General features: G+C 40.1%; 2 protein-coding genes across 2 annotated transcripts in view; both read right to left on the bottom strand.

Moving 5' to 3' along the window:
• Positions 1–362: 362 nt before the first annotated feature.
• LOC126368519 (uncharacterized) lies at positions 363–2,141 on the bottom strand. The gene has a single exon (XM_050012546.1). The coding sequence runs from the start codon at positions 2,139–2,141 to the stop codon at positions 1,860–1,862; it is 282 nt and encodes a 93-aa protein (XP_049868503.1). The 3' UTR covers positions 363–1,859.
• A 108-nt stretch (positions 2,142–2,249) lies between these two features.
• The window catches only part of LOC126368441 (headcase protein), a 99,824-nt gene continuing 89,342 nt past the window's right edge, over positions 2,250–12,731 (bottom strand). Inside the window, exons 3-5 of the mRNA XM_050012443.1 lie at positions 5,719–5,907; positions 2,738–2,926; positions 2,250–2,420 (exon numbers count right to left, since the gene is read on the bottom strand). Of these exons, the coding sequence (XP_049868400.1) occupies positions 2,250–2,420; positions 2,738–2,926; positions 5,719–5,907 (549 nt within the window). The remainder of the gene's footprint in view (positions 2,421–2,737; positions 2,927–5,718; positions 5,908–12,731) is intronic.

The raw sequence follows: 12,731 nt of genomic DNA, 5'->3' as shown, positions 1-12,731 counted from the left end.
GGTTTGATCTTGGCCCCAGACTTCCCGAAGGCATTGACGAGGCCTAAGATGGACACTGGTGGTTTTTTAGCTTATAAACGTGATAAACTGACAGAATGAAAGACAGCTATTAGTAATGACAAATTACCATCTATTACAGCTCTCGCAGCACGACAATCGTGCCGCGCGCGACGCGAATTGTATTGAAGGCTTCGACCAATAGCCGTACGACGTGTATCCTCATAGATAGCATACGCTGCGTCTATTGGTCGAAATCCTCGATATAATTCAACCCGCGCGCGGCGCGGTTGCCGTGCAGAGCCTGCGGAAGACTATTGTATATTATTTGCTTATACATTGTGTCTACCGGTAAATGTAAACTATAGCTACTCGCAAGTAAATACTTAAAAGGGCCATGGTGATTACTAACTACAAAACAGACAAGAGCAATCTAATCAGTCCAAAATATGAAAAAAGAGCGCCCGGCAATCCATTCTTACATTTGAAAAATTACTTTACTCCCTTACCATCCATTATCTTTTCAAATGTACGAAAATTGCAACGCTTGGTCGTTCTGAAACTCTTAATTAGTTTAAAATGTAAATGGCAGTTAAGATTTTAGAAGGTTAATGCAAAAAATTTCATCTATAAAAACGACAAGTCTTTATTTAGAATTATTGCCTAGCTCCGGCGTTGATTCGCCTATCACTTTACTTTCCAAATCGCCTAGATATCCGCACCACTTATATATCACTATGCACGCACTAGTTACTAAGTTTATCACTTGTAATCACTTGTGAGTAAGTATCAAATGTATAAAAAACTTACCTAGAACATTAACGTTAAACAGTTACTGAGTAAATGTGCACTCCACTTAACCTCACACTAAACGACGAAGCGCTAACCACTTATAAATAAATAGACATTCACGATAATTATAGAAAACCCTTAACCTAAACTGTGGAGAACCCAATTTTGGTAAATTCAACAAAAAATAACGTCCACGATAAAAAGTAAAAAAAAAACATCCTTCAGTGATTAGTGGACACCCCAACAAAATAATAACTTCACAAATGCACTAAGATTTCACCTTTTGATATGGCACAATCCGAAATACAAAACTGAAATGTTTACTTCACGCTCCTCTAATCACTGAGACAGAATAATGTAAAAACGAAACGAATCAAAGTAACATGTTCACGCCACAATACGTAACCTACAATAATTGTAATAGATATAGACAAGCTAATCATATATTATTGGTGACACAGCAATGACTTATAATTAAAATCCTCTACCAATTATTATTGTTTAAATTATGTGAGAAAATAAGTAAATGAAATTATGATAAATAACCTAACATGGCAACTTTAAGAAGTCCCTTACACGATCAAAGTGCCATTTGGTGGGAGGAAATAAAAGATCGTAATAAACCTACGAAAATATCGTATAACACTTAAGTTAGGTTTAAAATTTTGCTAAAATAAAACATAACTAATAAACTAAATTGAACTAAACAACACACCACTCGAACGTCCCTATCAGATAGGGCTCAGTATCACTGAAATAGAAAGGTAATCAATAATTTAAAATTCACCTGAGCTCCTTACAGGAGAACTCCACGATTTCAGAATCAACCGAAAAACAAAATGCATATTCTGGCGTCACTCTATCGCTTATCATTTCCGATAAAAATCAACATCGAATCAACAAAGTGCAGAATAAAATTAAAATAAAATCAATAGTACGATCTAAACCGACACATAAAATTATTTTCAATAATACCAACTTAATTTAACAGAAATTATTCCTAGTCTGCGTCGAGACAACACTTTTAAAGTTCACGAAACATAGAAGAGTCCAATAACGCCGCCAGCGCTTTACGCGATTTGGTTCAAGTAGTCGATGAAGTCGTTGGAGAAGAGTTGCAGGCCGGGGTCGGCGTAAAGGGCGCGGCGGGGGGCGCCGCAGCCACCGAGAAGGGGCCGCTCGGGCTGCTTCGGCTTGAGAGTGGCCAAGTAGCGCTCGGCCAATGACTCGCCGAGACTCATGGCGAGCGTTTCCGGACTGAGGCCGAGCAGAGAGAGCGACTCGGTGATGCTGGCGAGTGTAGGCTGCAGATACTTGGTTGTCTCCTCGGGCGGGTCGTTGGCGCGCGCCATGCTGGTGTTGACGACGGGGCGCAGCGCGGGCGGCGAGGCGCGGCGGGGAGGGCTGGCGGCCCAATCGCTAGGGGGGGTGCCGGGGCAGGCGCCCGGCACCGCCGACTGTTATGGCCACTGCTGGAACAGCGGGAACGCCCGCTTGGTGAAGCAGTAGGACAGCGGCTTGACGAAGTGTGTGTCGAGCACGCGGCAGTGAGGGCACGTCACCGGGTGCGAGTAGTCCGAGTAGTTGAGCCGCTGTTGCGGGTGCAGGAGCGGCTTGTAGCAGTTGTTGCACTGTAGAACAAGAAACAAGCTATGTTAGTACCGCTTCATCAATACCATACAAGATCAGGAATGGCAGGTCTATAACAACACTAGAGCTAAGCTTAGCTAAGCGCACTAGAGCTTAACCAACTAGTCTGTCTTGAACAATAATAGAAAGAAAAATATAAGTATAGAATGAGTGTCTTTCACGCAAAGACAATCTTTAAGATTTAGACTTGTCGCTTGAAATACATTGATCTTTTCCAAATGCCATTACAAAACTTCAAAGCTGGCCACGATATCCTGTCTCTTGTAATACCCAAAAAGCATCCAACAATTTAACTGACCTTCAGTCTCTCAGCACAGCACGGGGTGGCCATGAAAATGTCATAAGAGTACATGGTTCCCAACACTAGCGAGGAGCCGTCCCACTTCTGTCCACAGAACCGGCAACGAATGGTCCTCTCCGGGTCACAGCGCTCCAAGCAGCCCATACACACGCACGTCAGGTATTGCGTGCGACCTTCCACTTTGACCTGAGGACAAGGGTATATTTTCTTTATGAAAAATGGCTTGTTTTCTCACAATTGTAAAAGAAAGTAGGCATTCAGTACGAGTAGGGACAATTTTCTATCGTATTGTAGCCATTGCGACTGGAGCATATACGCAATTTTCATTATTATCGAACGAATTAAGATTAATTTTACAAATCCGTATAATACGAAGACTGGTTTCGGACTTGGGTCGGATATGAATTGAATTTCGGGATGTTTTCAAGTGTTCTGCAGTGGTATTACAAAAAAAGAAGGCGCCATACGGGTTGCTACACTTGTTTTTACAGAATAATTTGAAAAGTTTTAAACAACCCACTGAATGATGGAAATAAACAATTGCATACCTATTTTATCATTACATATTTTGCCTTTGCTACAATGGACTAAACCAGATACGATTACTTTTACCGACGGAATAACGACTCCTATTAGCGTAATAAAACAATAAAGATTGATTGATTCAATGACTGAAACTACAGTCATTTAGTAATTGTCTTTAGTATCTTTACGTAAGAGGTTTACAGGATGATGTTCATTTTAGTGTATTGTAAACAGTTTCGACGAGGTTTGTGATGTCCTTGAGCACAAAACCAAGGTCTCCAATTCGATTCCCGGTCAGATAACTAAGTTTTCAAACGCGTGAAGTAGGGTGGTGGATTATTTTATGTATTCACTCCAAACGAGGATTGGAGGCCTGAGTCCACCACAGGACTTATAACAGGAACTACAAAAGTAAGGACTCTAGATTCTTGACTAGCTTGTCCAAACACGAAATCAGAAATCAATATCATTATTCAACGTAATTATCATGGATATACTTGTTGAAGGTCAACGTAACATTTTTGAATTTTGAATTTACGTCATTTCGCAAGGTGTTATGGGTGAGGAGTTAAAGTAACAAGAAACTGCAACAGCAACTCATCTTTTAAATCAATGGGCACATTCAATACCAGACAATTTTATCATTTAGGTAATCACTAATCTTATAATAAGCTTTTTTTACATAAAGTAAGGTTCACATGAGCTTTAATTTTCACGTTTAATGACCATCTTTCATAAACTAAAAAGGATGTAAGTTGAAAAAGACGTGAACAACTAAGGAGACTGCGCATGCTAATTCAACGTCAAACAAACACGGGAGTATCTCTGTAATTCGCTGGATAAACAGAGCAGCCGAGAAGTTAGGGACGTTCGTTCCATAGACTTAAATAAACTCACAGGGTCTTATTTAAGTTTCAGACAACGTTTATTTTGCCGTAATTCTATGTATTTTTGTGTGACGTAATTAGGGAAGTTCGTCTCATCGCAAATGTGAGTTTAGTAAGTGTTGTAAATTGTCCCAGGGATGTTTTAATTGAGTTTGGATTATTCGAACGTGTAATAGATTCGAGTCTATATCAATATTCTGTCTCCCTCTGTTACTTTAGCTTTGTTAAACAAGGGTAACTTGGTAAGTACATTTGGAATAAACTTTTAATTATATTTATTCGTAGGTACATTCTGTTCGGATATTCGAATTTAGCGAGGATAGAAGTTACTAATTAAAAACATTCGTCTGTCATCTGTTAAAACCAGATGTCAGTAGGTACCATATCTTAGTATTAATATCTTAAAGTGTCCCACTGTAGGCACACTCTAAGTAATTTCTAGAGAAAACAAAATAGTATAAGATCATCAATCATAGATCGTTTCAACTTCAACATACATAAATAGCCTATATAATATACGTCCCACTGCTGGGCACAGGCCTCCCCTCTATCAACCGGAGAGAGTATGGAGCATTCTCCACCACACTGCTCCACTGCCGGTTGGTGGAGGTGTTTTTAACGGCTAATAACCGGGACCAACGGCTTAACGTGCCCTTCGAAGCACGGAATCAATTTATTTTTTCAGACAATCAGGTGATTCAAGCCAGTAAAGTCCTTACCAAACAAAGGACAGTCTCACAAAGTGATTTCGACAATGTCCCCATCGGGAATCGAACCTGGACCTCTAGATCGTGAGCCTAACGCTCTAACCACTAGACCACGGAGGCTGTTCAAGCGTCATAAACATTCATAAAATTCCTTTCAGAAAAGGGGATTTTTACTTATTGCCGGACTAAGAGCTTAGTAGTAAAGAAACTGTCACAAGATATGTAAAAGTCACTTCATATTCCGTAGTCTCTGCCTACTCTAATGGGAAACAGGGATGTTCTTATGTATGTCTGTAACTGTGGCTGCAAGTTATCTTTCAGTACCTTCTGAGCCTAACCAACTCACTTAAGAAGATTAGGAGTTGTAGAAGCGTAAATGGTGTGTCAGATTCTTCGTAAGTGTAATTCCGTGGTCTATGCTTACCCTAATGAGAAATAGTCCTGCAGAGCTAACACGCGCAATGTGATAAAATTATCGATCGATTCAATAAATTTTGTTGAAATCAATAAGTTTGTTTTTTCCCTAACATGCGTGCCACGTGATTTTGTTCGATTTAACAGAACGACATGACTTATTTGGGTCCACATATTAGCATGAGGCGCTCAGTCTGCGATTGTTGAAGTTAAGCAACTTTCGCAAAAGCCGGTCATAGGATGGGTGACCACAAAAAAAAAGTTTTCATCTCGAGCTCCTCCGTGCTTCGGAAGGCACGTTAAGCCGTTAGTCCCGGCTGCATTAGCAGTCGTTATAACCATCAACGACTAATGTTAATGGGCTGATGATGATTAGCACCAATCGACAAAACGACATAATTATGCATGTATAAATGCATGATGGTGAGTATGCAAGTATTCTTACCTCAACAGCGCTGCTGGTATGCTGTCGTGGACTGAGGAAGAAGGTGCCATCGACGAGTGGGTACCGGTCGAAGACATGTAGGGTTTCCTTGCAGAGAGCGCAGGACACCTTCGGCCGATGCTGCCCGGCAAGGGTCGACAGGATGAACAGCCTCGTGTCGTCGTTACCATGGTTACCCTCATCCTCGATCTGAAACAATGATAGGGCTGGTTTAAAAAGCGAATAGAACATGTGAAGTACCGGATTATGAAGGTTTGTGAAAAATTGGCGAATAAAGTAGTTCTTAAGTCTTTGAACTGTCAGCTTCGTAAAATGGAGATATGACTACCCTATTTCTCGTGTATATTTACACAACTTTTGATACACTCTGATGCACATTATTTATAATTATTTCTTCATTCATTTCAAAATGTACCTAATTTGCAAACATTTGAGTTGTCTAAGAGAAGACATGGCGATTCTACACTACACAAAACTTTGTTATTCAGTTATAAACATAACAAAAGTACCTCAAAAGAACAAGTCACGTTCGCAGTACAAAGTGTCAATCTCAAACAATAATTTTCACTAAGAGAAAACAAAGGTCGCCCCCATCCATCCTGAGTAGACGTTATTGTAAAACCACGCTCGCAATTTCAATATTTCATATTCCAACATTTACATATTACGATTAATGCATCCACCCACGACACTAACCGCGGCAAGTCTCCCTACGTAATAACACAAGTAAATGACTGCATAAAGTTGAATAATGAAAGGCTGAAAGGCAATTACGCTGAATTCGGAGTTAAAGTCAAACAAAGGCCCACGAACAGATCGATTGTACGCGCGATCTGTTCACGTACGAGCAATTTGTAAGAGCGAATTATAATGAAAGTTTAACGAGTCACTGTTCCCAATCCAGCTACCTCACGGCTTAATTAAACATATTATTAACTGCCAAAGCGCATGGATATACAATCTACGCCCTGTTTGTTTAAGCTCTTTGATTGGAAATGTCTACCTATTGTTACATCGCATAATTGAATTCATTGTCCAGATACAAACGTTAATAATATAAAGATTATTCGCTATGTCTGTGGAATGCAGGACGCGTAAACCATAAGGAACCAACGCATTCCAAATGTGCATAATGTTGATGTTACGTTGCTATTATTCTATTATTAGAGTGACGTGACACCAGGAACATATAAAACGTTCGCGGCGGGGCGTTGACCTACGCAAACAAACTCGCTATGATTTGCAGTATAGTTCGGTGCAGTTTGCCAAGAGACGAAGCGGGGGAGGGCCATCCGGCAGGCAAACACTGCGATATCTTGCTTCCAACTCCGGCATGGATGGAGCGACTATTCCGGTTGAATTTGTTAGTTTATTCCGAACCACAATGTTTGGGTGCGAGTTTGCATCCATTTGTGAACAGTCAAACTCATCGCAGTCATCAGAATCGTGTCGACGATTCCGAGAATGATAAATAACGCGAACCGTCTGGCTGGTACGCGGGTGATTGATTCATTCCGACCAGCAGCTGCTCACTCCACATCGTCGAGGTATTTTATGATTGATAACTCCAAATCGCGCGAGTGTTCTGCTAAATGCCGTGAAAAACACGCCCTCGCCCGGACCTAATGAAATGTCTATGAATTGCCGAGTTAATTAAAACAGCGCTAGTCGCCGCCTTAGGACTAATGAGCGACAATTAAATTGTTAAGTGTCGCGCTCACGACAGTTTAGTGAGGTTGCAGCGGGCAACGAACCCCGAGCAGTGCAAACTTGCACAATTTACTTTTGTACTGCAAGATTGATGAGCGCTGTAACGCGGACTATTTATTTACTCAATCCGATCACGCTTTGTCTCGCAATCGTCGCCTTTTACAGTTGTCTACGAGGACTCAGCGAGGCAGTAAACCGACACATAAAACTTGTGACGACTTTAGGTAAGCACCGCCACATTACGCGCGGGTGTGCAACCGCAGATGTAGGAGCGCCGCGGCGCGGGCGGAGGGCCATCGACTCGCACTGGAGTGAGTTAACGCGAGTAGACTGGGCTATTTAGCCGGAATAGACGATCTTAGCTTCCTCTAATTACGTTCAGCTGAATTTACATAGTGCAGAAACTTGGCAGCCGGTAAACTCGGCGTTGAATGGTGTCGAATCGTTCCAACCGCCAGGTCTCAATGGGACTTGCAAAGTTTAATCAAAGGAGTTAAAACGCGAAAACAAACAGTGCTGGAATGATGCGTAAAGTTGGTATTCATTCGGGAACAAATTTAATCGCGGTTCTGTTCGTTTGTTTCGGTGTTCAAACAAAAGCAAGAGGAGCTCGTTTCGACAGGGACACGAGAGGAATAAAGTGCGCTCGAGTCGTCCTAGCGAGCGGCGCCCGCCGCGCCACACGCAGAGTACACACATTAAAACTTTTCATATCGAGGTGACGTAATAATTAAAGAGCTGTATGGGGAGCCACCCTAAATACCGCGGTGCGCTTTTACTGCACTTAAAAGACGTCTGTATAATAGAACAAAGAATACAACCTGAAGTCGCATTCGCAGGTAGTCACTAGTGTCTGAATAAAATAATACCTACTTAGCAGCCTTTCTTCAACGTTATCAAGATAGAAACCCAAATAGCAGACATAAAGACTTCAGTTTTAGCGTTTTCTCTTAATAAATAAGCGGAGTGGGTACTCACATTGTCAACATTTCCCATTGTTCATAGTAACTATGGGCAGTAAATATTTGTAAACGAGCTTTTAGTATAAAATAGCAGACAGAGTAGGTTGGTTAACGTCTATAAATCTGGATCGTACTCTGGGGTGGCTTATTTTTAATTAGCCAAATGAAACTTTTCCTATTATATTCCGCCGTCGTCGTACAGATAAAAATTAAATACGAAGCAAGGAGAGAGCTCGTGGACGGAGTAAAAATGAGAAAGCACACCGCAAATGCAATTAGTTGCAACAAGATATCCAATACTGCGGATCTGATACCGGTTAAATACATAATTGAATTTTTAAACTTAGCTTTTACTTTGAAGAGTAATATTGGCTTACAGTCGGGGGAAGCGAGCGACCGTAGACGTGCGGAGTAGCGAGTATTAAACGTTTGTGCGGGTATTGAAGAAGGCAATCTTCATTTAATATTTTGACCGTGGTCTTTGGCGACAATTAGACTCCGTTAGGTTAAGAGTACAGAAAAACAGAATGCGCACTACTGTACGATAGGCTACTGCCTATCATGCCTATTTTTTCGTAAGAGTAGACTAATGGAATAGTCCATCCTTCCATCATGATCCGGCCAAGTAGTTAATGCCATCTGAAGCAAAACTACTATAATAACTCACGTCAAATAAAAACCAATCTGATGTGGTTGAGCGTTAGGCTCACGATCCGGAGGTACCGGGTACGAATAATGATGGGGAAATAACATAAAAATTACTTTGTGATCCGGTTGATCGTCGGAAAGTAAGATGATGATCTTCGGACGACATTAGGCAGTTGGTCCCGGTTACTACTTACTAACTAGCTTTTGCCCGCGACTTCGTCCGCGTGGCGTGTTATATAAGAGAGAGATCTTTGTGTGTGTGGGAGTGCATACTTATGCAGTTTAGATTTTTTCATAATTTTTTTTTCCCAATAACTCCCATTTTTCAAAATACAGCCAAAAATAAACTTTATATTTACTAAGGTATGCATGCATGCTAGATTGAATCAATTGATTGAATTGATTTTTTTTTTAATTGATTGTTCATTGAGTTTTAATTTTAATACACACTTCCTCTCTTCCCTTCAACGTTGCTGTGCCCTACAGGGTCCATGTTTTAGTTCCTATGCCTATGTAACACCCCATTGTACTACATGGAATGCAATAAATAATTTAATTGAATTGAATTGAAAACATCTATCTTACGCGGTTTCGATTTTTTCATACAAATGTTTTTTTCCCGCTTACTCCCGTTTCCGTGGGAATTTTGCAATATCCTGTTGCAACTAAGCTTTAAGTTAACTAAGGTACCTGCATGCCAAATTTCAAGCGTCTAACTTAAGCGGTTTAGATTTTTCATACAAAAGGATTTTCCCGCAAATTTCCGTTTCCGTGGGAATTCCGGGAATTCCTTTCTTAGTGCACCTCTACGGTACCTAAGCTATGTCCCTTCCAAATTTCAAATGCCTACGTTTAGCCGTTCAGGCTATGCGTTGATATGTCAGTCACTGAGTCAGTCAGTTTCTCCTTTTATTTAGATTTGATTTTTTCATACAAATGTTTTTCCCGCTAACTACCGTTCCCGTGGGAATTTTGTAATATCCTGTTGCAACTAAGCTTTAAGTTTACTAAAGTACCTGCATGCCAAATTTCAAACGTCTAACTTGAGTGGTTTAGATTTTTCATACAAAAGGATTTTCCCGCTAATTCCCGTTCCCGTGGGAATTTCGGGAATTCCTTTCTTAGTGCACCTCTACGGTACCTATGGTACCTGCATGCCAAATTTCAAACGTCTAACTTGAGTGGTTTAGATTTTTCATACAAAAGGATTTTCCCGCTAATTCCCGTTTCCGTGGGAATTTCGGGAATTCCTTTCTTAGTACACCTCTACGGCATCTAAGGTACCTGCATGACAAATTTCAAACGTCTAACTTGAGTGGTTTAGATTTTTCATACAAAAGGATTTTCCCGCTAATTCCCGTTCTCGTGGGAATTTCGGGAATTCCTTTCTTAGTGCACCTCTACGGTACCTATGGTACCTGCATGCCAAATTTTAAACGTCTAACTTGAGTGGTTTAGATTTTTCATACAAAAGGATTTTCCCGCTAATTCCCGTTCCCGTGGGAATTTCGGGAATTCCTTTCTTAGTGTACCTCTACGGTATTTAAGGTACCTGCATGACAAATTTCAAACGTCTAACTTGAATGGTTTAGATTTTTCATACAAAAGGATTTTCCCGCTAATTCCCGTTCCCGTGGGAATTTCGGGAATTCCTTTCTTAGTGCACCTCTACGGTATCTAAGGTACTTGCGAGCCAAATTTCAAACATCTAACTTGAATGGTTTAGATTTTTCATACAAAAGGATTTTCCCGTTAATTCCCGTTCCCGTGAGAATTTTGGGAATTCCTTTCTTAGTGCACCTCTACGGTACCTATGGTACCTGCATGCCAAATTTCAAACGTCTAACTTGAGTGGTTTAGATTTTTCATACAAAAGGATTTTCCCGCTAATTGCCGTTCCCGTGGGAATTTCGGAAATTCCTTTCTTAGTACACCTCTACGGTATCTAAGGTACCTGCATGACAAATTTCAAACGTCTAACTTGAGTGGTTTAGATTTTTCATACAAAAGGATTTTCCCGCTAATTCCCGTTCTCGTGGGAATTTCGGGAATTCCTTTCTTAGTGCACCTCTACGGTATCTAAGGTATCTCCATGCCAAATTTCAAACGTCTAACTTGAGTGGTTTAGATTTTTCATACAAAAGGATTTTCCCGCTAATTCCCGTTCCCGTGGGAATTTCGGGAATTCCTTTCTTAGTGCACCTCTACGGTATCTAAGGTATCTCCATGCCAAATTTCAAACGTCTAACTTGAGTGGTTTAGATTTTTCATACAAAAGGATTTTCCCGCTAATTCCCGTTCCCGTGGGAATTTCGGGAATTCCTTTCTTAGTGCACCTCTACGGCATCTAAGGTACCTGCATGCCAAATTTCAAATGTCTAACTTGAGTGGTTTAGATTTTTCATACAAAAGGATTTTCCCGCTAATTCCCGTTCCCGTAGGAATTTCGGGAATTCCTTTCTTAGTGCACCTCTACGGTATCTAAGGTACCTGCATGCCAAATTTCAAACGTCTAACTTGAGCGGTTTAGATTTTTCATACAAAAGGATTTCCCTTCACTACTCTGCTCCTATTGATTGTAGCGTGATGAAAAGTATACTATAACCTGTCCAGGAGTGTGAAGAATAATTGTACCAAGTTTTATTAAAATCCGTCCAGTAGTTTTTGTTTCTATAAGGAACATACAGACAGACAGACAGACAGACAGACAGACAGACAGACAGACAGACAGACAGACAGACAGACAGACAGACAGACAGACAGACAAAAATTTTACTGATTGCATTTTTGGCATCAGTATCGACCACTTATCACCCCCTGATAGTTATTTTGAAAAAATATTTAATGTACAGAATTGACCTCTCTACAGATGTATTATAAGTATAGATGAAGTACTCTTAAGGTGATTCGTTTTCCATACAAAAGTTGATGCAGTGCTACAGGAAAACGGTTAGAGGAATATTGTTATAAAACCGATAAATAGTAATATTTTGGTGTATTATTTTCGCTAACTAACAAAAATTTAGGGTCCGAATACGAGAAGTACCATATTCCAGACCCTCAATTTTGATCAATTCTACATTTGTAGTGGTGCAGATTACAGTGTATTTGCTGAGCGTGTAGAGGTGTCAATGTTAGTTTGTGTGCGTGATAGTTTTTTTTTTTCTCTAAAGGCTTTGACTACTTGACAAGTGTAATAGAATGTCAGTGACAATTTATAAAGAGATTTTGTATGAAGAGAATAAATATAAATAAAAAACTAAAAATACTACAATCTGAGAAAAGGAATAAGTATTGGAAAAATATTTTTGTAATAACGCATATTATTTAAACATTTTTAAATAATGGGTAAGTACCGTGTTTTAAAAGAGGACATATATTATAATAAAAAATCAATACATAAAATGAAATGGCTGTATGGGCATAGTTCCCTTTGCCTTACCCTTCGGGGAAAACCAAATCAAAAAAGAAGTTGTTGCATTTGCCGGCCTAAATAGTAGTCGTTTATAATTAATTGTTTTTCCATCCAACATACAGATTTATTTATATTCTCTTTGCCGCGGACTTTTTGGTGGGACCGGGAACGGGAAGGTTGCTTTCTTCATTGAATAATCTAAATAATCAATACGAAGTGGTGTTTTGTGGTTAATGATCACATTAAGTTAGTCGGAAAACATTCCCGATAGTATTATT

Source organism: Pectinophora gossypiella, chromosome 7 (assembly GCF_024362695.1).
Source record: "Pectinophora gossypiella chromosome 7, ilPecGoss1.1, whole genome shotgun sequence".
In the NCBI taxonomy this organism is placed as follows: Eukaryota; Metazoa; Arthropoda; class Insecta; order Lepidoptera; family Gelechiidae; genus Pectinophora; species Pectinophora gossypiella.
The sequence above is the reverse complement of the archived record's forward strand: the minus strand, read 5'-3'. Positions and strand labels throughout refer to the sequence as shown.

Bases quoted from the DNA above. Each gene is read 5' to 3' on its own strand.
- LOC126368519 (XM_050012546.1), bottom strand. From the start codon at position 2,141: ATGGCGCGCGCCAACGACCCGCCCGAGGAGACAACCAAGTATCTGCAG.